The sequence below is a fragment of the Fundulus heteroclitus genome, chromosome 1 (genome assembly GCF_011125445.2).
Source record: "Fundulus heteroclitus isolate FHET01 chromosome 1, MU-UCD_Fhet_4.1, whole genome shotgun sequence".
Classification (NCBI taxonomy): Eukaryota; Metazoa; Chordata; class Actinopteri; order Cyprinodontiformes; family Fundulidae; genus Fundulus; species Fundulus heteroclitus.
The window spans coordinates 21,537,779-21,563,480 of NC_046361.1; the positions used below are offsets into that span (position 1 = coordinate 21,537,779).

At 42.6% G+C, this 25,702-nt stretch overlaps 1 protein-coding gene across 1 annotated transcript in view; it reads right to left on the reverse strand.

Moving 5' to 3' along the window:
* The window catches only part of lrp1ab (low density lipoprotein receptor-related protein 1Ab), a gene marked incomplete at its 5' end in the record, with an annotated part of 69,132 nt that overhangs the window by 2,141 nt on the left and 41,289 nt on the right, over nucleotides 1–25,702 (reverse strand). Inside the window, 33 exons of the mRNA XM_036136571.1 lie at nucleotides 2,242–2,386; nucleotides 3,043–3,072; nucleotides 3,217–3,310; nucleotides 3,414–3,487; nucleotides 3,583–3,684; nucleotides 3,995–4,166; nucleotides 5,633–5,794; nucleotides 7,247–7,420; nucleotides 7,517–7,657; nucleotides 7,748–7,924; nucleotides 8,022–8,141; nucleotides 8,237–8,343; nucleotides 10,118–10,296; nucleotides 10,402–10,697; nucleotides 10,775–10,894; nucleotides 11,032–11,169; nucleotides 11,248–11,385; nucleotides 14,802–14,924; nucleotides 15,022–15,144; nucleotides 15,768–15,900; nucleotides 16,263–16,369; nucleotides 17,536–17,652; nucleotides 18,044–18,169; nucleotides 18,290–18,412; nucleotides 19,264–19,383; nucleotides 19,493–19,609; nucleotides 19,773–19,866; nucleotides 20,820–20,968; nucleotides 21,102–21,290; nucleotides 24,792–24,997; nucleotides 25,085–25,272; nucleotides 25,377–25,496; nucleotides 25,597–25,682. Coding sequence (XP_035992464.1) covers nucleotides 2,242–2,386; nucleotides 3,043–3,072; nucleotides 3,217–3,310; nucleotides 3,414–3,487; nucleotides 3,583–3,684; nucleotides 3,995–4,166; nucleotides 5,633–5,794; nucleotides 7,247–7,420; nucleotides 7,517–7,657; nucleotides 7,748–7,924; nucleotides 8,022–8,141; nucleotides 8,237–8,343; nucleotides 10,118–10,296; nucleotides 10,402–10,697; nucleotides 10,775–10,894; nucleotides 11,032–11,169; nucleotides 11,248–11,385; nucleotides 14,802–14,924; nucleotides 15,022–15,144; nucleotides 15,768–15,900; nucleotides 16,263–16,369; nucleotides 17,536–17,652; nucleotides 18,044–18,169; nucleotides 18,290–18,412; nucleotides 19,264–19,383; nucleotides 19,493–19,609; nucleotides 19,773–19,866; nucleotides 20,820–20,968; nucleotides 21,102–21,290; nucleotides 24,792–24,997; nucleotides 25,085–25,272; nucleotides 25,377–25,496; nucleotides 25,597–25,682 — 4,490 coding nt within the window. The remainder of the gene's footprint in view (nucleotides 1–2,241; nucleotides 2,387–3,042; nucleotides 3,073–3,216; nucleotides 3,311–3,413; nucleotides 3,488–3,582; nucleotides 3,685–3,994; nucleotides 4,167–5,632; nucleotides 5,795–7,246; nucleotides 7,421–7,516; nucleotides 7,658–7,747; nucleotides 7,925–8,021; nucleotides 8,142–8,236; nucleotides 8,344–10,117; nucleotides 10,297–10,401; nucleotides 10,698–10,774; nucleotides 10,895–11,031; nucleotides 11,170–11,247; nucleotides 11,386–14,801; nucleotides 14,925–15,021; nucleotides 15,145–15,767; nucleotides 15,901–16,262; nucleotides 16,370–17,535; nucleotides 17,653–18,043; nucleotides 18,170–18,289; nucleotides 18,413–19,263; nucleotides 19,384–19,492; nucleotides 19,610–19,772; nucleotides 19,867–20,819; nucleotides 20,969–21,101; nucleotides 21,291–24,791; nucleotides 24,998–25,084; nucleotides 25,273–25,376; nucleotides 25,497–25,596; nucleotides 25,683–25,702) is intronic.

Genomic DNA, 25,702 nt, shown 5'->3' on the forward strand with positions numbered 1-25,702 from the left:
GGCAGAAATGTTGTGTTGCGGACTAGGGCTGAACAACTAATCGCATTTTCAATATAATCGGGATTTTAAAAAACGCAATTTCCAAATCGCAGAGGTCATCAATTTTTGGCTATGTAACAATTAGGGAATTAGACACATCCATTAGGTGTCGGTAAAATGTTTGAAGTGGATTTGCCTCCACATGGAAGGGAAGACGGTTGCAGCAGTGAGATAATCTAATTTTATTACTTGTTTTAGAGTTTATATAATCATACATAGCATTAAGTACAGGTCAATCAATTTTAATACATAGACTTGCTTGTTGGCTGCACTTCATGTTCAACAAGGACTGATGTCCAAATCAACTAAAAGCTGTTCTATTGAATAATATTCTGATTAATAAAAATATTAAAAGTTCTTGCTTTAAATAGTCCTTGTTTACAAACATCTTTATCTACGGGCCATTTTTGTTGCTTGTGGTTAATGAGGAGAAAAGTCAAAATTGCAATTTTGGTTGAAATATATCGTAGTCAGAACACAATCATTTCTGCACCGAGTTTATATGCTGTGGGTGTTTTAGCAACTAATCTGCACAGCGAGGAAACAAGTTGATTTGTTGTTTGTATATGTTTAAAAAGACATGATAAATTAAACTGGGGAAAAAAAAAAAAAAAAAAAAAAATCGCATTAAATTGCAATATTAAGAAAAAAAAAATTGCAATTAGATTATTTTCCAAAATCGTTCAGCCCTATTGCAGACTACACGACATTAAAGGAGACTGGTTACTTGGCAGCTGTAATGCAGAAAGTCACTGACGACAGGTACAGGCATCTAGAGACGCTGGGTATTCAGAGTGCTCTATCCAATAATATTAACGGGAAGCTGAGTGGAAGGAAAATGTGCGTAAAAACAGAGATAATCCAAGCCTAAGTCCATAATCGGCCCTATTCATCAAAGAGCCTCATGCTTCTTTCTGCTAAGAAGATTTATGAAGAGTTTGTTTTCCAGCAGGACTTGCCACCTACCCACAATGCCAAAGGTACCAAATACCTCGCTAAATGACTATAGGCTCACTTTGCTGTTGTTGGGGTTGATACCCAACGATGCTATGGAAGCTGCTGAGGTGTTGGACCACAGGCTGATGGCCTCCATGCAACGCCGCACTGATGCATGCAAAAGGTGCTCCCACTGAGCTATATTATACACTGGAGTGCTGATTTTGCCGAAAAACTGAAGTCACTGGCCGCCATCTTGCTACTCCCTACTCTCACAGAATCCCATAGGATTTGGTCTCAACAACAAGCAGTTTCCTGGCTGTGTGAAAACGTTTCACAGGTAGTTCTACAGTCAGTGGATGTACTAACACTATCAACTACTAGGAAATTAGGTGCTGAAATAATTTACATGTTATTCATATTATATATATATATATATATATATATATATGTGTGTGTGTGTGTGTGTGTGTGTGTGTGTTTATGTATATATATGTATGTATGCATATATGTAAATATATGTTTTTGTATATTGTTATTTATATATTTAAATGTTATATATATATTTAAATGAATAAAATGCAAAATATTTCAGCACATGACTTTCTCAGTACTTCATAGTTTTAGAACATAACATGAAAGTATATGGCATTTGACATTTTAAAAGTTTTAAGCCCCCCCTGAACATGAGAAAATCCTCGTTATTCGATGCTGTAGCGCACATATTCCCTAGTTACTGGGGGGAAATAGGGAGTACCAATATGGCGGCTGGTGGCTTCAAAGCGACTCGTTCAAACAGCGGGCGATTAGCACTCCAGTGTATATTATAGCTCAGTGGGTGCTCCTACGAAGCGTTGACTGCATGTGCTGCACAGGCACACGGACATATGGTTTTTAGTAGGCTTGTCCTTCCGTATTAAAAATACTAGTACTATAATATTGTGGGGCAAAAAAAAAACTTTCATTAGATGTAAAACGAAATCATCAAAGTGGCACGTGATAAAATGCTTGATATAAATCACTGTGCAGTGAATCTAGGGAAGTTTCACTTTTTAATAAATAAATCACTTCTCTGAAACATTGTGAAGAATATAGTTTTTGACGGCTGTCTGAGACCCCCGTGGAAACCCTTCCAGAGGAAGCTTAAAGATGGGAGGAGGTAGTTTTCACAGCGGAAACCGATCACAAAAACATATCTGCATGGCTACAGAACACCAGAACGTGTAACCTAAATAGACGGACGCTTTGCTCTACTTTGCTCGTCACCTTATCTGGGTCCAACGTGAAGTCTGAATCTAGCAGCTCCCCGGCGTCGTCATCCGGATCTCCTTCGTAGATCTTATAGGCCGGGTTCCCGATCTCTACATTCATGGCTCCGTTTGTCATCCGGTGGTGCTGGAAGCCCTTTGCACTGCACAGAGTCAGCAACAAAGATGATTAATGGATGTTTTTTCTAAGAAGATCATCTGCTGCTCTTTGGGAGAAACAGTGACTCAAAGAGAGTCAACAGGGATCCGGGTTTAATAATGAAACCAGGTACTGACATAACATCCATCTATACACAGTTCACACAACCACTATTTGAAGGTCAAATGAGCCTTTTTATTTGATAAAAAAAAAAAAGACCATTTGACTAAAAGCATTGCAGATTCAGCAGCATGTCTACTGCAGAGAATGCTGGACGCTGCAAATATTAAGCTCTTTGCAGGCTAGTGAACCGTTTTTTTTTTTAACAACTGATTCACAATTGAACGTTTTTCCCTGCAAGCACGAAGGGAGAGCCTGACATTCACACGTTTAAGCACAACATAAAGAGGTATGGAGATGCCGGAAGGGTGTGAAAGTTTAACTTCAGGTAAACACACACTTCCCAAGTGCTGCTGCAGGGAATCGCTAAGAGGGGAGGGGGGAGGGGGCAAACAGGAAATGGCAAGCAAAGACAAACTGACTGAAAGGATACAAAACTAAAACAAGACAAAAAAAAAAAAAAAAAGCAGTAGCCAGTCTGACTGTATATAAGAAGAAAGGGGAGGGTGGGGGGGGGGTTATTTAACCCTATCGAGTTACCGAGAGCGAGATTTGTGCGGGCAGAGAGACCTGGGAGACAGGAGATAGAGGTGGTTATCAAAATGTAACACAGAAAGAGAAGCTGGAGAGAAAAAGGTGAAAAAAAATGGAAGCTGGAATCAGAAAATACAAAAAAAAAGGACGTTTTGGTGTTTTATTAAAGTCGGTACTCACCCACGCATTCTCCTCTTGTACCACAAGATGGCGCCAGCAACCAGCAGCGCCAACAGCAGCAGCAGGAGGATGGGGATCACAATGGAGGCGGAGCCTGCGGGCGAGCACACGGGGTGAGCAACCAGGGGCCAAAGGTCGCGTTATATTAGCGCACAGAGCGCGTGGGGGGGTGGGGGGGAGGGGGGGGGGGCACTTACTGCCACTGCCAGCAGCAGATTCCACAGAGGAAGACGCCACTTCACATCTGTATCCCGACCATCCGGAAGAACACCTAACAGCGAGGACAGGAGCGTAAGGCTATTGTCTGATTGAGAGAAGAGGAGGAGGAAGAGGAGGAGGATGAAGGGTCACCCGCGGGGGTCTCACCTGCACGTGGGGAGCAGGGTGCGCGTGTCAAACGAACACTGGCCGTGGGCGCAGTAGTCCAGGCAGGTGTAGCAGCTGGGCTGGGTGTGACCGTTGGTGCAGCTGCGTAGAGAGACACACGGGCAGAGAGTTCATCCTCCTCACATAGGCATGGCAAGCTCAAAAACATTAAAATGTCACTATAAAGATGAAACATTATGCAGAAATATGTGCAATAGAATCAAGTGATTATGTGCGAAAAGGCGTATCATTTCATTCAGAATCTTACAAAGAACAGAAGGACCTGTTACCGTGGTTAATGGAGGGACATAAGTCAAAAACTGATCATATTCTCACTTATTGAAATGCACATTAAAAGTCAGATTTCTTTTATTTTTTTGCATAGAGGCCTTTCGTCCACAGCGTTCCTTACTTGCAGGCTACTTCGCCGTTTTTCAACGTCAAACACTTGCCCTCGCCGCAGAACTGACACTTGTTGAGCTCACACTGGTGGCCCGTGTGCTGGACGGGGCACTGGCACAGTCTGGTGCCGTTGGAGGTCTGTAAGCAGGTGCCGCCATTCTGACAGAAGCCTTCACATTTACCTGATGAGAGACAGAGGGGATGGTGTGAAGAGGAACCACACGCCGCTAATTTAAAGCAGTTCAGTTTGTGTGAAATGTGGAAGTTTTTTTTTTTTAAACGGATCCCTGTGGGCTAAACTAAAATATCTGAACTCAAGAGAGGTGAAGCATCTGAGCTGGGCCTGGAGCTGCTTGTTGATGGGCTCATGAATCAATGAGTGAAAGAAGTAAACTTCTCCTGGGATGATGATGAGAGCGTCATAAAGTAAATATCTTGGACTAAGTTTAGTATTATTTCTTCATTTTCAATATCACATAGATATTTGGGCGTCCACTTTGTTGTTTCGTTCCCATTCATGTCAAAGGCAATGCAGACATGTTGTCTGTGTGTCCGGATGTGTTGAATCAGGGTCTGTAACACATTTATGGTTTAAAAATTGCATCCTGATTGACTGACTGATGCGTGAAGGCTTATGGACTTCGAGCTGAAATGCATCAGTCAGTTAATAAAGTTGCTCCCTGGTACTTCAAGCGTTTCTGGATTCTTCACTTCCAGTCGGCAAAGTTGTCCAAGAAACATCTCTGGATTTTTTTTTTTTTTTTTTGCTATAAAATTCTGGACTAAACAAACACCTTGAACTGCTCAAATAGTAGTCTTTTCTGTAAGTACCCCAAATCATGCAACAACACAGTGGTAAAACTTGGCCTCTGGTGGTCATAGTGCAGTTTGGTGCCATTTCACTGCTTTTGCATCATTTAGACTGACTTAGAGCTCTTTAGTTTCAAAATCAGGTACTCATTATTTTGCCATATGATTGGGAGTATCCTACAATAAATGAAAATTGTCTAAAAGTACAATTTGTGAAATGAGGTACTTTATTTCATTAGCAAATATTTCCAAAAGTAAAGCAGGTTTAGGGTGGTGTTTGGCAGCCGTAACAAGAGCTGGTCCTCCCCCACGTGTTGATGTGCACTGCCGCTCAGCTGGCTGAAAGAAGTCACTTTTCCCTTGCTTACAGGAAAGACAAATTCAGCTCTTTGAAAGTGTTCATGGTGCGGAAACAAATTCTCATTAAAGTGACGCCGGTTTAAAACTACAGTTAGAAAACGATGAAAAGCATGTAGACTGAGCAGACAGACCGACTAACTAACCAGCTACTATCAGCTTGTTACACTTGTTTCTCTGTATAGAGCCGAGTGACACAGAGAGTTAATGTTCTACACAATAAGCACTGCATTTAATGGGTGTTTGTTCTGTATTCTGCTTTTAGTTTACATATCAGAATTTTAACAATATTTAAATGTTATCTACGACACAAATTACATTATTTCTGCAGCAATGGGAATAATTAATTATTTTCTAAAATAACTCAAGATAATTGACTAGATATGTCTTTATTAAAAATCTTACAATGCGCCCAGTCCATCCATGACCTCAGCCCCTAAAAGAAGATCATCTAAAAGTATCAGAAAGTGAATCCACTTACTGTACTGGCACTGGTCTCCCTGGTACTCGGGTTTGCAGCTGCAGGTTGGCTGGTTGCCCATGCTGACCGAGCAGGTGCCTCCATTCAGGCAGTAGTCCTGACATGTGTGGAGGTTGCAGTTGGGCCCCGTGAAACCTTTAGGGCATCTACAAGTCGGCGTACCTGAAAAAGTTTTGTGTCCTTGAGTGGCTGTCAAAATATTCTGATTTAAGTAAAGATAAAGTAAAAGTAAACCACAAACAATACAAGACTTCAGGTGGTAAAATTAGACATGGCTTGGTATAATTCTGACCACTAGATGGCAGCAAAGCGCTTCCTGTTTGGCCCTCCCTACGTGTCGTATATGCCAAAGCTTTCTAAGCCTACATGCACCAAACCTTGGCTGGAAACCTTTTGGGGCTTTTTTTTCCCCCAACATGAAATCACAGACCTGTACTTTGGTTTCTGAACAATGTGACATTGACTAAATGCCATCTGAAAAAAAATAGACAAAACACGTACAAAGTCACGTTCCTAGAAAAACGTTTTCACCACCTGCTTAAATTGCAATAGCCGCCCATTCAAAATTATTTGGATAAGATAAAAAAAAAAAAAAAAAAAAGAAATCATGGAAAAATCTAGCGGTACAAAAGAGGCAGCTGAAGAAGTAGCAGAAATGTACAGGACTGTCTCGGAAAATTAGAATATTGTGATAAAGTTCTTTATTTTCTGTAATGCAATTAAAAAACATGAAATGTCATACATTCTGGATTCATTACAAATCATCTGAAATATTGCAAGCCTTTTATTGTTTTAATATAGCTGATTATGGCGTACAGCTGAAGAAAAGTAAAAAATCCTATCTCAAAATATTTGAATATTTCCTCAGACCAAGTAAAAAAAAAATTATAACAGCAAAACAAAATCAAACATATGGAAATGTCCATTAATGCACTCAGTACTTGGTTGGGAATCCTTTTGCACAGATTACTGCATCAATGCGGCGTGGCATGGAGGCAATCAGCCTGTGGCATTGCTGAGGTGTTATGGATGCCCAGGATGCTTCAATAGCGGCCTTTAGCTCATTTGCATTGTTGGCTCTGGTGTCTTTCAGCTTCTTCTTCACAATACCCCACAAATTCTCTATGGGGTTCAGGTCAGGGGAATTGGCAGGCCAATCAAGGACAGTAATGCCATGGTCAGTACACCAGTTACTGTGAGAATCTCATGTCGTCTCTTAACCACTACCATACTTGTGATTTAGTTTACTGAACCAAGCTGAGTGTTTTTCAAGGCTCAGGAAACCCTGCAGTGTTTCGAGTTAATTAGACGATTCAAGTGATTAGTTGAATAGCCTACTAGTATACTTTTTCACGATATTCTAATATTTTGAGATAGGATATTTGGGTTTCTTAAGCTGTAAGCCATAATCAGCGATATTAAAACAATACAAGGCTTGCAATATTTCAGTTGATTTGTAATGAATCCAGAATGTATGACATTTCATGTTTTTTCATTGCATTACAGAAAATAAAGAACTTTATCATAATATTAAAATTTTTTGAGACAGTCCTGTATTCCTTAGAGACAATGAATGCTACCAGCTTGTTGAAGCGCTGCGCAGGACGAGCCTACCTGTGTGGGAGGACGTGCAGGTGCCTCCGTTCTTGCAGTAGTCCCTGCACTGGTTTACCTCACAGCGCGCTCCCACGTAGCTGGGCTGGCAGCGGCACTTTTGCACCTGATAGGCGTTGAAGAAGCAGCTCCCGCCGTTCAGACACTGGATGGTGCAGGGCTCCGATGGAGGAGCTGTGGAGGGAGGACACTCTTTATAACGCGCCGTCCCACCCCCCCCTCCATGCCGGGCGGCGGCTTATTGTGCGCGATATTTACGCTCAGACTTACAGAAGGACGATGAGGTGGGGCTGGGTCTTTCCACGCAGGTGCCATTGTCGGCCACGTAGTTGTTGGGGCAGGTGCACACGGGCCCGCTGGGGCTGAGGAGACACAGCCACTCGCACTTTTTCTTGTCACACGGGTTTGGTACTGCCACAGAGAGACATCACACGCTCGGTCAGACACCTCATCGTCTTTAAAAAGCGTAATTGACGGTTTTAAGATGTTTGCTCCACTCACTGTCTGGCTGCTTGTAACGGTGGTACAGGACTATGTCAGTGGCGTGGTTGATGCCCGTAGTGAGGTTCTCCATTGAGCCTTTGCCGAACTTGTTGACCCGGAAGACAAAGTTGTTCATGTAGGTGACGCCGTAGATGTAGTCCTCAAATATATCTATGCTGAAGGGATGCAGCAGGTCTGAAAGTCAGACGAAACAAGAAGACGGAGAAATAAGACGACGTGACCGCTTTCCGTTCTCTGGGTTCATACGGATCGGATGGACAAGGAGCTCAACTGTTTTTGATGCCAGAGACGGCGACGACGGGGTCCGAGCCGTCCAGGCGAACGCTGCCGATGACGGAGAGCTTAGCGTCGGCCCAGTAAAGGCGCTCGTTGAAGTAGTCCACGGCTAATCCTGCAGCGGCGGGACGGAAACGTGAAGAAATGTGAACGGCTTGGAGCGTTTCACACCTGAAAGAATGAACGGTTCTGCGCTCGTGCAGCACTGACCTGTGGGCCACTGGATGTTTTCCTGCACGAGAGTCTGCCTGAGGGTGCCGTCCATGGCAGCCGTCTCGATTTTAGGATGGTTTCCCCAGTCCGCCCAGTACATGGTGCTGAAGAGGCACAGTACGCAGTTACAAGACTCGCAATGCTACATCTAACAATTAATATTCAGCGCCCTGCAGTACTCCTACGCCTTTAAATTCTCCCTCATTTGGTCAGATTACAACCACAAAACGTGACAGAGCAACAAAATGTTGTGTGTACCGTACTTGAAAAGTGGAAACAAAAATCATGGCAAACAAAAAAAAAATTTCCCCTTTGCTCTTTGCAACTCATTGCCTTCCGATGGCATTTAGCAGAGCAGTCAGGAAGCACTGACAACTGCAGGAAGACAGGCACAGCAAATATGTGGATGACGTTGGTCTGGTCAGATGGAGCCCAAAGGTGTTTATTCTGTTTACATGCAACACGCCCAGAACACACCACTGTCATGGCGATACATTAGCTATGTTTACACGGAGATTACTAAACGCAACAAAGGGCTGATCGTAGCAAAAATGCATCTTGTAAACACGCAGATCGGAATATTATGATCGGATTAAGCTCAGTTGGAATTAAATTGTACTCCAATTGAGACGGGTGGCTGATGCCGATCGTTAACCTGAAGAGCGTCCATCTAAACACTGGTTGCCAGGATGTCATTTGGATGGGGGCAAACTGCCCTGACTGCGGATGTGTGGTCCATGTCTCATCCTGTAACGCAGGAAGACCAGCAGCATGTGTGGCTTCATTGGCGAGTGCTAATGAAGCTTAGGTCCTCGGAAGACACAGACCAAACATACTACCACGTTTGTTCATATAGGATTGTTCAATAAAGTAAAAAAAAACAACTTGATTTTTCTTAAACACAGACTGAAGTGCATCTTCTTCTGTGGTTTTTATGGAAAAGTTGGGGGTGGGGATCAATGTGTGTTTCTGTGCTTTTTGTGTCTCTGCTCTCTCTTCTCTAACTTCCAGTCGGTCGAGGCAGATGATCGTTCACACTGAGCCTGGTTCTGCTGGAGGTTTTCCTCCCTGTTAAAGGAGAGTTTTCCTCTCTACTGTCGCTTCATGCATGTTCAGCATGAGGGATTGCTGTAAAACCATCAGCAATGCAGACCACTGTCCACTGTGGCTCTACCCTCTTTCAGGAGGAGAAAATGCTGCTTGTCAAGACTCAATCCAACCTGTTAGATTTCCTTAGAGAGGAAACTTTTAGACCAATTTGTCTGATTTGATTGAATTTGACCTTGTAAAGCGCCTTGAGACGCCATGTGTTATTTAAATAAAGTTTTATCGAATTGATCGGATTAATTTTGTCTCCATATAAATGATCTATTTGTATTATTTTTTCCTTTTTACTTCCAAACACATTTCAATCTGATGGAGGAATTTTAAGCATGTAAACATAGCTATTGTGGTGGCAGCATCATGCTGTGGCAAGCCCTTCAGTCGATGGAGGACACTAAACATGACTGTTAACATGCTGTCTGAGACATAATATTAAATACAGGTATATTTGTGTGGTAAATTGGCCTAGTCTAAGTCCAGAACAAAATCCAGTATCTGTGGTAATAAGTTTTGAGAACTGATGTCAACAGTTGCTCTTCAGCTGTTATTGAACAGTTTTGATATTGGGAGGCAGAATCCAAATACACGCCTCACTTTTCAGATTTTCCTTCGTCAAATAAAGTATTAAACCATATATCTTGTGCCTTCTACTTAAATAACACAACTTTGTGTTGGTCTATCCAAAGAAATCTCAATAACGCACTGAAGCTTGCTGTTGCAGCGTGACAAAAAGTGACAAAGCTCCAGCGTATTAAAGCAAGGAATCTCTCTGACCTTCTCTGCGGGTCCACCACAATAGCATACGGCTCATCTATCATGCCAGAGATGAGGGTCTTGCTGTGCTGCCCTGACATCTGAGCCACTTCAATGACGTCTCGACCGGAGTCGGTCCAGTACAGGTTCCCAGCCACCCAGTCCACGGCTATGCCACGGGGCATCTTCAGCTCCTTGATCTGAACGTGAGCAGAAAAACCTTTACAAACTGTTCAACTTTTTTTTTTCCACCCCACTCTCTCTCTCTCAAGTGATGCAGCCCACAAACTGTGCAGCAGCTTTACCTGCAGGTTGGTGATGCCGCCCTCGTTCTGCTGCCGGTTGCCGTGAGAGTTGGAGGAAGACGAGGAAGACGACGACGACGTGGACGGCTCCGGGAGCTCGTAGGAGGAGATGCGGCCGGTGTGCCAGTTGGTCCAGAAGATGCGGTTGCTCTTGACGTGCAGATCCATGGCGTCGATTCGCACGCTGGCGTCGCCCTGGAAGATCTGCTCGTAGCGCCAGTTGGGCATGCCGGGGTCCAGGCTGCGGATCTCATTGTCGTCGGCTATGTACAGGATCTGTCGGCTGCTGTTCATGCCTTGGGGGAGAGGAGGAAGACGTCACAGCGAGTATTGTCAAGATGTTTTCAAACTGAAGATGGTCTGATGCCCTTACTGTCGGCCTTGCAGGTGTCATTGATCCTGGTGAAGTACTTGTGGCAGCTGCATTTGTAGGAGCCCTTGGTGTTGTTGCAGATCTGGGAGCAAACTCCGAACTGCAAACACTCGTTCTTATCTGGCAGACGGAGAGCCAAAAATAAAATAAAAAATAAAAATTACAAACCGGTTTCTTGAATCTAAAGTGCAGCCGTCCCATTTGCAAGCAATGGCGACGGGTTAAGAGCCACGCCGCAGCGCCTCCTGCTTGCGTACCTCCACACGTGCGGTGCCCCGTCTTCTGGAAGCCCGGCTTGCAGGAGCAGAAGGAATCCGTGCCGTTGGTGACGCAGTGGGCCTCGTCTCCGTCGCCGCACTGAGTGCTGTTGCTGCGACAGTCGTTCAGCATTTTGTCTGCGGTGAAAACAGGCGAGGTCAGAAAGGGTGAGGCGGAGCGCGCGGAGGGGTCCGGTCAGGTCAGAAAGGAGGCACCTGTTTTGCACTTGATCTCGTCCGAGCCGAAGTCCTCGCAGTCGTTGAAGGAGTTGCAGCGCAGGTTGGAGCTGATGCATCGGCCGTTGGAGCACAAGAACTCGTCCTTCTCACACGTGGGAGCGGCTGTGTGAGCCTCTGCAGAGGGAACCACAGGCAGGTCAGTGGTAATCCTAGCTAAACAACTTCAGCGTCTCTCTCTAATCCAAACAACTAGTTCCATCCCAACCATAAACGTCAAAGTGTTTGGTTGGGATGCGACAGACCAACACAAAGGTGCAAAAATAAGATAAGATAAGCTTTATTGATCTCACAATGGAGAAATTCACTTGTCCCATCGGCTCAATAGTCAAAAGTCAGAAGAAGGTGCCAAAGTAGGTAAGTAGAATCAGTTAGATACAGTTATACAGCTATATACAATTTTATACACTTCTATGTATAAATAGGTTATTGCACAAATATTATTATACACTTTATACAGGATTATTGCTCAGGATTATTGCACGGGTTATAGCACCTTGTATAAATAGGTTATTGCACATAAGTCATTACAGTTATTATTGCATCTATAGTGCATGGTTGCAGTAATTACTATAATGGTTACAGGTATAAAGCAGCGAAGTATGAATGAAAAAAAAAGAATGAAGATAAAGGATTCTTTTCTCCAACAAAGAAACCCCTGGACATTTGTATTCAATACCCAGTACTCTTTATTATTAAATACAGCCCACCTGTATGTGATGTGCTCTCTGTATAAAATATAAAAAATAGCATCAGGAAGACAGAGGAACACAGCAGGACAATCAGTCGGGACGTTTTGGAGAAGTTTCATGCCAGATTAGGTTGCAAAACAAGATCCCAGGTCTTAGGGAGCTCTACTCAATCCATCCTCTGAAAAAGGAGCAAGACTCTGGCTCAACTGCAGACCCTCTAAGTCACATGTGTCAAACTCAAGGCCCGCTGGCCAAATCCGGCCCGTCAAGACAATTTATCCGGCCCTCAAGAGCCAAAAAAGGCGTATCATGTCATAAGATAGAGGCATATATTATTTTAAAGTGTATCAAGTAGTTAAAACCATGCCTCCTCAAAGGCGAATGTAGATTTTTGAACTGTGTAGTAACAGCATCCTGCCACTAGATGTCAGTTTTTTCACAACACATTAGAACAACTCAGAAAAGTCCAAAAAGAGAAAAAGTGATGCAGAATTTATTTTTGGACATTTACTGTTAAACTCAATATAAAGAGGTTGAGTACAAAATGTGACTAGTTGCACAGGAACTAATACTGTGAGAGGTTTTTTTTTTTCCTGTTTGTATTTTATTTTGACTTGAACAAGTAATACTACTACTCAGTGTCCGAAATTAACTTTGTTATTCACCGGCCAAGTTGGCCGGTAGATGTAAAAATCAACCGGCCAGGCATATTTTTTACCGGCCAAAATATTAATTTTGACCAGACCTCAACTTTTATAAAAATTAAGAGTGAAATTATGTTAATTATGGGGGGCGTGGTTGGGGGCGTGGCTGACTGGAACCTGGAAGAGAAATCTTTGTTTCCTGAATTTAAAAAAATATATATATTGTAGTTAATTATAAAAGACACAATATGAATTATCAGATTCACATCCAGCCGATAAAAAACACTACAGATTATCATTATTCTATCCATGTTGGCCTTATTTGTGAATGAGGCAGAGTTTCATCAAGCCAGTACGGTCAGTGGGGGTTCTAGACCAAATGTAGCAGGGGGGGGTCAGGGTGGGGCCAGTGTTTTTTCACAGGGGCACAGAACAAAAGATTTGGGAGGGGGGGGGGGGGGGGAACTTAACAGGTCAACATTTCATCGTTTAAAATATTAAGTAAGCCAAAGAGCCAATTGTGGCTCTGGAACTGCAGGTTGCAGACCCCTGATCTTTTCTCAATACAGCGGGAGCTTAACGTGAAACAGCTTGATTTTAATTATTGTTATTTTTTTTTATATATTTTTTTTTTATTATTTTGTTATTTTATTATTGGGTAAAACCATAAACGAAAAAAATGCAACTTATCCAAATGACCAGTCAGTCACGTTATCTTTGTCAGCATTTATCATCCTAAGAAATTTAACATCATGTTTTTAGTACAGGGGCCATAACAGGGGCCAGGAACAGTTCTACATGGGCATAGGCCCCTGTTGGCCCCTGTTCAGAACCGCCCCTGTGTATGGTTCAAAATTTTCCCCTCAGCTGCAACACTTAAAGCACTGAGGGTTCACGCTGCGTCTTTACGCTGATCTCGCTGCTGGATTTTACCCTCGTGCGCTGCGCCCCCGATGTTACAGGTTACATGTAACGTAATTTTGCGCACCTGAATTCAAGCGCAACGCACCACGCCCACCGAAGCACCGCTGGTTCTGTGTCGTTAAAAACAAAAGAGCATGAAAAACAGTTACCGACTCTCCTACTGACTTTAATTGAGACATTTTGGTACGAGTGGAAGGACATTAAACGTAGCGATTCACGTTTTGAAGGCTGGCCGCTGATAAAAGCACCTTGCTCCGAGAGGGGGGGGGGGGAGGCGCAGTAAGAGCGGTGAAGCACAGAGCCGCAGCGCAGGTAGTTAAAAAAAATCCGAATAAATAAGAACGAAACTTATAAACAGACTAATTGGCGTTTTAGACTGTATCTGGTTAGCAGATCTGTTTTCTGATCCAGCGTGCAGCCATGACTGGTTCTGAATGTGAAAGAAGCTGAACCAGCACCGCAGAAGGCGGGTCTAGACTGAGCTCTGGATGGACAGAGCTGTGAACGGATCGTATGGGTTTTGTTATTTTTATGTTACTTTTATTTTATTTGGTACAAACATTTACTCGCCATGTGGCAGCTAGCCCTCTGAAATTCACTCGCCAAACGGGAAATTTACTCGCATTTGGCGACTGGCGAGTGTTAATTTCGGACCCTGCTACTACTGCTGTTGTCATATTTTGTAAATTGCTCAAGATGTTTGTTTAAACTGTCAAAATTTTAATTAATATATTTTGGGGGAGAAAAAAGTGATGCAGAATGATGAGTTTAAAGTGTAACTCACCCCAATATCAACTATTTTTGCGGATAAACTGAATAAACTGGGCATAAGGTTGCTACTTTTATGTTACTGCGCATTTTTTTTATGCTTCTATGTGAACTGAATTGAAATCAAAAGTATCATCTATACACGTGCAACCGGCCCTTTTAATGACTTCTTGATGCCAAAGTGGCCCAATATAGAAATGAGTTTGACACCCCTGCTCTAAGACATGCAAAACACTGCGATCAGCTAAAAAGTATCAACGTAAAACTGCTGAACACGCCAGAGTAAAACATGGCGGTGGCAGCATCACGTCAATGACTCTAAACATGCAGCCAGAGCTACGACGGAGTGCTTTGGATCAAAGCTGCTACACTTTTTAGATTTTCATTTGTTAAAATGTTTAAAAAAAAAAAAAAAATCAGCATTCCACTTATTCAGTGTATCAAGTTTAGAGTGTGAACACTTGGCCAGGTAATGGTAAGAAATCGGAACGACTCCACTCCTTACCGCAGTTGAGCTCGTCCGAGTTGTCCCCGCAGTTGTTGACGCCGTCACACCTCCTCGACATGTGCAGACACACGCGGTCGTTCAGGCAGCGGAAGACCCTGGTGGGGGGACACTGGAACCTCCCTGAGCGGACGAGGCGGAGCAAAAGAAACGGGGTTCAGAACGCATGACGCTGGTGGAGGCGTTTCGAGAAGCGCGGAGCTAAAAAAGCCGGACTCACTGCATCCTTCCGGATTCTCGTCAGAGTTGTCGCCACAGTCGTCTTCCCCGTCGCACTTCCAGCCGAGTGGCTTGCACAGCGTGTTGTTGCACTGGAACTCGTTCTGAGGGCAGTGACGCGCCGCTGAGCAGCAGGAGAACGAGGAGGAGTTTATTTTTTTAACCATCGCTGCACTGGGACAGTTTGTTCATGGCATTTGGATTTAAAGTTAGCTTGCTAACAAAGGAGGCAACATAATTCATTGCAAAAGTCTTCAGTAATCCATTTTCCAAGCAGCCAAGCATCCATAAATCTTAAAAGCAGTTTGTCATAATGCCTCCATCTATACTTGAGAACCTTAGCATTTCAACCATCAAAGAAAAGACATAGTGTGGATATTGATGAGGATATTTAAAGTCCATCCAACAGGCCAAATATATGCAGAATATGCATGAGTTGACTCTTGCAGGATACTGTCCTAGCAAATTTTTTATTTCAGTGGATCCAACCAATTGGGACATTGCATATATCGATACTATGGTGACTGTGCTTTGATATACTGTCCCGCTCTCTTTCATAGGAATGTTTTATTTGCATGTTTAGCAACTTAAATCTGACCTACGTGTTATTTCGACTCTATGAAATCTCCAGAAAGTCCGGAGAATCACGGAGAAGAAAGATTACAAGAACGTCTGGTTCCTCTGAAGCAATAAACGCCCAACAACGGCTTCAGTTTCTAGGATAAATTCCTGCGAGGAAGGGCTCACCAGCGCTGCCGCAGTTCTCCTCGTCACTGCCGTCCATGCAGTCAGGGTCCGAGTCACATCTCCAGCGGATCGGGATACAGTGGCCGCTCTTACACTGGAACTGGTCGTTGTCACACTTCAGATCACAGCCGTGCTAAAAATGTCCCAAAAGTCCCAAAAAAAGTGACCGTTAGTTTACAATGAGAAGTTAAAAATGTCGTCGGATGATTTAGAGAGTGGTAAACGACGCTGCTGCGTACATAAAGGACACTAGATCTGCGCTTAACTCTTTCTTTCTTTTTACTATGAAAGACATTTAAATCTGTTACATTATACAGAGAAAGGTAAAAAAAAAAACACTTTAACACAAGGTTAAGATGCATCTCTTATCTAACAAAACTTCTACATATGTAAAAGATTAGCTTTTAGATAAAAAGTCATATTGGCCATTTGAACAAAACCTGGACAGGAACCCCATGAAACCTCGGCACTGATGGGCAAATCAACGGCCCCCACCTCATCAGATCCGTCAGCGCAGTCGTGATCCCCGTCGCACTTCCATCTCCCGGCGATGCAGCGGCCATTTGTGCAGGCGAACTCGCTCTCTGAACATTGTCGAGGCTCTGCAGGAGGAGAGAGGCTCGCGTCACTGACAGACACTGATGAGAGTCAGGTGAGCAAGCCTTAAGCGCAAAACACGAGACTGCAACACGTATGTAGGTAGACGACACTTCAGGGGGTGATGTGAGAGACTGCAAGGAGACGTCTTTTTTATCGCTCGCCGATTCACCCTTAATACTTAAGGAGAATCATTTTTATAACTTTGTCACTCCAAAAACAGCACAACTAAAGCTAAATCTTTGCAACAAACAATTTGTTGTCATTTCAGTTTTTAACTTTATGTTCTTTCTGTCTTTTTTCTCTTGATGGTAGGTACACCTGGTCTGGTGTTCTGTTAGCTGTGACACCATCCAGCGGTGCAGATCATCCTCCATTATCCTCTGACATAGAAAGGATTCCTGGATCAATGTGTGCTTTTGTTGTTGTTTTTTTTGTCTCTGTTCTGTCTTCTGTAACCCCCAGTGGGTCGAGGCAGATGACCATTCATACTGAGCCTGGTTCTGATTCTGCTGGAGGTTTTCCTTCCCGTTAAAAGGGAGTTTTCCTCTCCACTGTCGCCACATGCATGCTCAGTATGAGGGATTGCTGCAAAGCCATGGACAATGCAGACGACTGTCCCTGTAGCTCTACTCTCTATCAGGAGGAGTAAATGCTGCTTGTCAAGACTTGATGCAATCTACTGGGTTCCCTTAGATAGGAAACTTGTTAATCAATCTGTCTGTATGATTTGATTGAACCTGACTGTAAAGTGCCTTGAGATGACGTGTGTTGTGAATTGGCGGCATACAAGTAAAATTGAGTTGGACAGACTTACAGCTCTGCTTGCAGACTCTCACGGGGGTCGGCGGAAAGAAACAGGGGCTGGAAGTGGAGGGTGGACACAACAGAGACAGCGCGGGGAGGTGGACCAACTTACCTCTGGCTCATACCAACAGGACAGTATGAAATGAAACAAATATCAGATGAGGTGAGATGCTTTAGAAATGTCAATGCAGTGAATTTGCATTCAAGCTCATCGACAGCTGTTATGTTGTGAAAAAAAGGAGAAACGTGACTATCACTGGTGGAGGACGCGCGTGGGTTACTGGTAGTGGACAAGACGAGCTATTAGATGCAGACAGGATGAAGTGCGGAGGCAGCGTTTTTGCTGCCCGAAGGCGACACCTACGGCATTTCTCTTCGTCCGAGTTGTCCCCGCAGTCGTTGTCGTAGTCGCACTGCCAGCGGCCCGGCACGCAGCGGTTGTTCTTGCATCTGAACTGGTACGGCTCACACGTCCTCTCCGCTGCACGGTTCACAAAAAAAAAAACACGTTGCAGTGAGCAATTAAGACCCGGAAACATCCGCGCCACTGGCTTCTCTAACTGCAAAAACGGATCTAAAAATAAGTAAAATGTTCTTAAAGTTAGTATTTTTGTCCCTGATTTGAGCAGGTAAATAAGATTATCTGCCAATGGAATGGGTATTTCAACCCCTAAAATAAGATAATTAGACATCCTGCACTTGAAATAAGATGATGGAGATGAGTTGTTCCAATTTTAAGGGCAAAAATCTTATTCCATTGGCAAATCATCTTATTTACCTGCTCAAATCAGGGACAAAAATACTAACTTTAAGAACATTTTACTTATTTTTAGTTCCGTTTTGTGCAGTGCTGCCGGGCAGCTCGTCCCTACCGCACTCTTCTTTGGGTTCATCGGAGGAATCGCCACAGTCGTCCTCGCCGTCGCACTTCCACCGCGCGGGGATGCAGCGGCCAGAGTCTTTGCATCGGAACTCATCCACGCCACACGTCATCTGAGCTGCAGGGAAGACCGGCGTTTGGGCACAACGTTCAGTCACATTCACGACAGGTACGGCAGACTTAAAGCTCTCCATATAAATTATTATAAAGTCAGGTGAGTAAAAAAAAAAAGTCTCACTGCAGTTGGCCGGTTCATCGGATCCATCCGCACAGTCGTTGTCCCGGTCGCACACCCAGAGGCGAGGTATGCAGCGTTTGGTCATCGCACACTGGAACTGGGTGGGAGCACATGTAACCTCCGCTGTTGAGGACAATAAGAAGAACATTTTTAGTTTTGAAGCTTAAACTGAGTGAATAATAATAATAACTAGAAAAAGCTGTTCCTGCGTAACAGGGAGTGAGAATGCTAATCTGCAGAATGATTTGAGCAGAAGTTAAAAAGTAGCTGAAAAACATTGAAATCAGATTTGAAGAATTTTAAAATTTTTTAAGAATTTTAAAAAATTTAAAGAATTTGAAAGGATTTGAAGAATTTGAAAAATTTGAAGGAATTTGAATAAATTGAATTGAAGGAATTTAAAGAATTTGAAAAAATTTGAAAAATTTGAAAAAATTTGAAAAAATTAAAACATTTTAACAAAATTGAAGAATTTGAAAAAATTTTAAGAATATGAAAAAAATTTGAAAAAAAATTAAAAAATTTGAAAAAAAATTAAAAAATTTGAAGAACTTGAAGAATTAGAACAATCAGAAGAATTGAAAGTATTGGAAGAATTTGAAGAATGTGAAGAATTTGAATTGATTTCAATGGGAACAGCCAAAAAAAAAAAAGAAAAAAAAAATTATATATATATATATATATATATATATATATATATATATATATATATATATATATATATATAGCACAAAAAGTGAAATATTTTAAAAAGTGTAAAAGTTAGCATAACCATGAGATATAGCAGTCATGCCGGAAACGAGTCGAACATTTTGATACCAAAATTGTTGAAATCGGTTGAAGTATGCGGGAGTAGTTACACGCCGACGGAATAATGATAAAAAAGAAAAAACAGGAAAACAATAAGTGAGAATGCCGTATAGCATTCTCACTGATAATAATAATAAAAAAAAAAAAAAAAAAGAGTCCCTTACGGCAGTCCTTCTCATCCTCGCCCTCTCCACAGTTTTCCTGCCCGTTGCAGCGGAAGATCCCCGGGATGCAGCGGTTCGGGTGGGAACATTTGAACTGGCTGGGCAGGCAGACGTGAATATCTGGGAGCAGAGAGTTGAAGCAGAAGGAGGCGTTTGTTTTCTTTACCGGAAAGACGCACTAAAGCAGGTGGAGGTTTACAGCTGCCAGTAAAAGAAGACAAAGACCTACCGCAGTTGGCCTCGTCTGAGAAGTCCTGGCAGTCGTTGTCTCCGTCGCAGATGTAAGCAGGGTTGGTGCAGATGCCCGTGCCACACTGAAACTGTCCCGGTCTGCATTTGAAGTCCGCTGTCACACATAAGCAAACGGCTTGTCAACATCCTGCTCAACATGAGTATGTTGAAGATTTCCACTCCTCCGCTTCTCTTTTAAACGCAGCGTTACAGCCACATAAATGCGCCACGCGTTACTAAACGACACACACTCATCCTCTTCTTTCCCAGATACTTACGACAGTTTTCTGGCTCATCAGATCCGTCCCCACAGTCGTCCTCCGTGTCACATTTCCACCAGAAAGGAATGCACTTGTCGTTCTTGCAAACAAACTGGAACGGAGGGAGAAACGGTTCAAACTGAGAACAGGACTGGAGCCACATAATATCAGAGCGGATGACAGGAGAGCCATCAATGAGCAAGTCTGGCATTTTTAAAAGCACATCTGAGATTAAGATCAACGAATCCTAAATTCCCACAACATAATAAACCTAGGCACTATCTATTTTCCAAAAGATGAAATGTTTACGTAAAATAAGTATATCCCAGGAAATGAAGAAGCTTTCATTTCCATGAGCTCAGACTTCAACTGAGTCAAAGTGTTGCCCCACTTTTCATTCGAAGAAATTTAGCAGTGGACATAATGGATTATGTCCACTGCATAAACTTCACAGTTTTCCTGACTATGATTATATTAAACTTTATATGTGTGCTAAAAAAAGTGGAGAAACTATAAAAAGTGTAAAAGAAAACACAATTTTAGTTTGTTTTTATCCCAGTCACTCCAGCATAGATTTTCTTTTACGCTCTGCTTTTTGTTCTTTTGTATTTTGAGGGTAAATTTTCATTAATCTATGGTCTAAAGCTGACCGTGTATCCCAGCAGAAAATCTGAATTTTGTCATTTTCTCGGGTATCTGTGGACATCTAGAGTATTTACTGTAGACTTCCAGTAAATGTAAGGTGTTTTTAATCTGTACTTTACAAAGACCATGAAACCTTAGGCGCTATCGCCTCAAGTCCTCAGTGTTAAAAAAAGAAGAAGAAGAAAACCAACATAAAAAGCTTTAAACCTGAGGCTTGATGCAGAAGAACCGAAACCCGAGAAGGACGTTTGATCTACATTCAGTGTAGAAACACTTTGGTTGTTTTAGTCAATAATTTTTAAAGATGGAGCACTGAAAAGTCTCTAAAAGTCCACACAGTTTTCTTTTACTCACGCTCCTGTAGACCTGGGAACTGCTTAAAATAAACTGTAGGGTCCCCATGCATGGCAGCCTGCTTACCTGGCTCGCCGTGCAGTTGGACATGCATGTCCGCTGGTCGCTGGCCAGGTAGAAGTTAGTGGGACAGGCGCATTTGTAGCCTCCTCCAGGTGAGAGGAGGCACAGGTTGCTGCAGCCGCCGTTGTCCGTCTGGCACGGGTGGTTGAGCACTGCGACGGAGGTGAACGGACAACGTTTGTTTTACGGGAAAAGCAAAAGACCGGAGGTGCATCAAAAGCTAGAATTATTGTCGTGAATTAGTACCGAGATGATAAACGTACTGCGCTTCATAAAAGCTCTCACCTGGGGGCTGTCGGTAGGGATGGTAAATGTGAATATCCATGGGTCGGTGCAGGGTGTTGATCAGAGTGGTCTTGTTGGTACCCATGGTCTTGTGTGCCCTGTTGATGGACTTTGTCTCCCAGTCGGTCCAGTAGATGTACTCCTCAAACAGCGTCATGGCAAAGATGTGAGGGATGTCATGGTTCAGAACTGGGGAAGCAGACACAGTTTGCAAATACACGGTCAGGTTGTCACGGTCAACTTCTAGTTCCCCCCCCTTAATCTGGTCACATAGGGGTGTCGCATCTGTTGAGACCGTGTGTACTTAGAGAGACTCAGGCGAGAAAATTGAAAGTCACAAGAACTCAAAGGTCTTTCAGAGTCAACTTTACTAAACAAAAAGTCTTTAATATGAAATGATTTGACAAATGACGTGAACTTCATGCGACTCTTTGTTTGAAACTAAAGATGGAAGCGGTCAGAGAGTGAGTCGCCTGGCTTTTTCAGCCCTTATGAAGAAATCTATAAGAATTAAACCTATAGATCGTCTTCAAATGAGCTTGTCCAGGTCTGTGCATCTCCAACAATTCATAGCCCCATTTCACCCCCATGCATCGTCATTTTGCATCTGCAAACAGACCGTTTCATACCATTGTGCTAAACATGGATACAAACCATTACATATGAGTATTTCTCAATGTGAGGGATTATTGAGATAAATGATCCTAAAAATACTAGAAACCCAGTAATAATTCAAACTAATTACATCAATCAAGCCTTTTCTGGCCAAAACCAAATTCCAGACAATAACACAAAAAAGTGAGACGATGTGCAGCAGGTTCTGTAGTGGAGGTATAAGGTTTACACTAGAACTGAAAATAAACAGCTTATCCCCAATAATAAATAAAAATGTCTCTGATGTTTACGGAAGCTCAGATAAAATGCATCAATGGCACATGCTGGTCGTAGATGCGTCTACAGACAGGATTCAGCTGAAGAACAAGAGCTAAACAATCCAAATGTTCAGATTTATACCTGCAGATCACTAATCATGGCGTATCTAAGAGGAAAATACCAGATTCAGATCTCTGACCAAATAATTGGTGCATTTCTGATTTAATGTTTTTCTTTTTCTTTTTATAATCTACTCAATTTCCACATCTGACTCTCATGACTGATTATTGATAATGACCCCAGATCTAAACAGTAATGGCTGTGAGTAACCTCCAGATGACAGATATTATGTATTTAAGTCACATAACCACAGTCAAATGCAGTAAGTAGGTAAGTGAAGTTTATAAAGCATCTTTTGCAAAAGGTGTAAAAGGACTAGTGCGGTGCCTGAGCATCAAGCAGACAATAGTTTGCATTAAATGGAAACAATCATTAGCTTTTTTTTTATTTTTTTTTATCAAAAAGCAGAACATTTATGATTTGAAACACATTTAAATCATGAAATTAACCATGGAAATGAATGTATTAAGAATAACATCAATAGTCTGCTTTCCTCAACAGATGGAGGTGACGTGCCCAAATGACATAAAGTGCAAACACTGATTCGCCCTTCCTGCTAATTATGAAATTAGAAATCCATACAGTAATTTAGTGAGGCACATGGAGCAGCCCATAGAAGAGAATAAAGTCCTATTCTTCTCGCTCAGGTTTTGTTACTGCAAAGAGAAACATCCTGTTCTGTTAATGTAAAACTGACCGGACACACAGTCTCCATTATTTCTGTGTTATGCAACATCTTCTACACCTCATTGGGTTTTACAGTCTAATTGTTCCTCCTTTTCGTCCGCGACATATAGGCGACATCTCCTGCATGCTGTCTCTGCGTTTGAGGGTCGCTGCGTTAAATCAACACGCAGCGGCAATAAACACGTCCGACAGAGCAAACACAGAAGGCACGCGGCCCTCCTTCAGAAACGGTGAGTGATAAAGAAATCCAGCGATGACTTAATGATTTTCACAAATAATCAGCTTTAACACAATTAATACACAACAGCACTTTTACCCCCTTGGAACAAGCTCGGATATTAGCCGCATTAGGCCAAAGTGCCATTCAGCCTGTCCTTATCAGAGTCTTGTTCCTCAAACACACACAAGGCTGCAATGCTGGTTGAAGGGTGCGTGATTCAGAGGAATCATTGATGAGCAGACCGCCAGGCTGTGGTGAGATTACGCTGCATGATACAAAAGCCATCAAGGCTCAAATAGTTTTGATGCATCAATAATAAGTGATTACAAGCCCATACTCAATCTAACGTATTTAGGAAATATAACTGAAAATGGTAGGTTATGAATCCCTTTACGATAAATAAATAAATACTTCAATACCTTCTAATCGGTCTTCAGGCTACACCATATCACTGATAAGGCATTGGTGAATTTTTTAATATATACAGTACATCTCCACAGTGATTACTTCTGTCTCGTTCTTACTTTATGACATCCAGATAGTTGGACTGGAAAAATAGGCGTGGTTTTATGATAATATACTAAAGTCATTTAGCAGTCATGGACTTTCCAATGTAATTTGGCAATTATAAATCTAGGTGGGCAAAAATAATTTGTGGGAGTTCCTCAAGGATCTATTTTTGGCAACTTTCATTTGACGATTGTGCTGAACGATCAGGAATAGTTCAGATGCAACAGCTATATGTAAGACGGAGCCCGTAGTTGTTAGCAGAAGCTCTGCAGCGAGGCCATGCAAAAGACTGAAATGGTTGTTAATGGTTGACAAGACCCCTGCAGTAGATCTAGATTTAAATTGTTATTAGGAAAATATAACCGTTTTAAATATCCATTTGCTGGTCTTGTGATCATCAACTGTTTCTTCTTAAAAGTTGCACAGATAGAAAAATAAAGATTTTTTTTTTTTATTATTTTAAAAAGAAATTAAAGTGCTGAACAGAGATACATGTTTGTTCTTCGTTTAGTTGGGTTTTACTTTGGTTATCTTTCACACAAAGACGTGTTGAATGTGGACCAAACATCTTTTAGAAAAACGGCTTCTGATTTTATCCCATTATTTTGTTTGGAATAATATTAGAAAATATATAATATATGGAGTTCCAAAGCTTTGTTTGGCATCTAAATCATGTCAAGTTTAATCACCACAGATCCAGTTTAAGGCCCTGATCATAAGGGGACTTAGAGGGGGGAAAAAGAAGTTAAATGTTTCTTGTTTTTGTTTTAAAAGAATGTGTGGTCTCTTGTGTGCTCTCTGTCAGAAACTCAAAACCCAAACTATCAATTATATGGAGAAAAGCTAAAGGTTTGATGTGGCTAATCAAAGATAAGGACATTGTTTATAACTCCATGTAAAAGATTGTTTCAAAAATTCTAATCTTTTTTTTCCTTCTATAAATTTATTTCTTTGAAATAAAAATTAATCTCTGGAAACCACATACAATATTTCGAGTATAAATCAATTAAAGTTATATCAGTTAAAGACATTTTTGTGTTCAGCGAATTTTGTTATTGGCATGGACTATTACAGTCCTAATAATTGTTTGGGATAATCCTAGTTATAATGGAGGTTTTTTTTGCTTTATTCCAAGAAATATAGCTCTCAGGATCCATGACTATGATCCCCTCTGATCCCATCCCTGCGCTTCAATGGACGAATCTCAAAGTAGAAAAGGCTGAGCTAGGCTGAGTGATTTGAACACGCTGAACCCACTTTGCAGTCCTCCTCTCCTTTACCTGTGTGTCTGCTGGTCCCGTCCAGGCTGGCGAACTCGATGTAGTCCTCTCTGGCATCCGCCCAGTATATCCGATCGTTGACAAAGTCCAAGGTCAGTCCGTTGGGCCAGGTGATTTTATCCTCGATGATAACTTTCCTGTCTGTGCCGTCCATCCCGATCCTCCCAATGTGGGGGTTATCCCCCCAGTCGGACCAGTAAAGGTACCTGACCAGCAGACAAAACAAGATGACCTTAAATACTAAGAGACTCAAAGGAAGACTCAAACGATGCGGGCAAAATAGCGTCTCTGACCCGTAGCGGACGTCCACAGCAACAGCACGCGGCTCCCTAAGACCGCTGTTGACCAGCACCGTCCTGTAGGCTCCGTTGAGCTTCGAGACCTCGATGGTGTCGCGGCCTTTGTCGCACCAGTACAAGTTTCCACCGACCCAGTCGACAGCCAGACCGTCAGGGTTACTCAGGGAGGTTCGGTGCAAAACCTGTCGGATGAGTCAGAAAGTAGCAGAAGCATACGTTTCATCTGACCAAACGCCGAGATACCGTCAGCCGTGAGTTTTAACACTTGTGGACTTTTCCTCCTGACCTCCATGTTGGTGCCGTTCATGTGCATCCGTCGGATCATGCTTCCCTGAGTGGTCACGTCGGTCCAGTAGATCATCTGCTCCGCATAGTGAAAGTCCAGCGCCACTGCGTTGTTCAGACCCTGATTCAAAGCAACACATGAGGAACAGTGGTTATCTTTACAGGGAGAGCTAACAATGAGAACGACAAGGTTTCTTCAAACAGAGAACCAGGCATCCCACCTGCTTTATAAGAGTGTAGTTGGACCCATCCAGGTTGAGTTTTCTCAGATAGTAACGATTCGCAAAAATCAAGTAGGGCTCCACCTCTGCACACAGACACCATCCA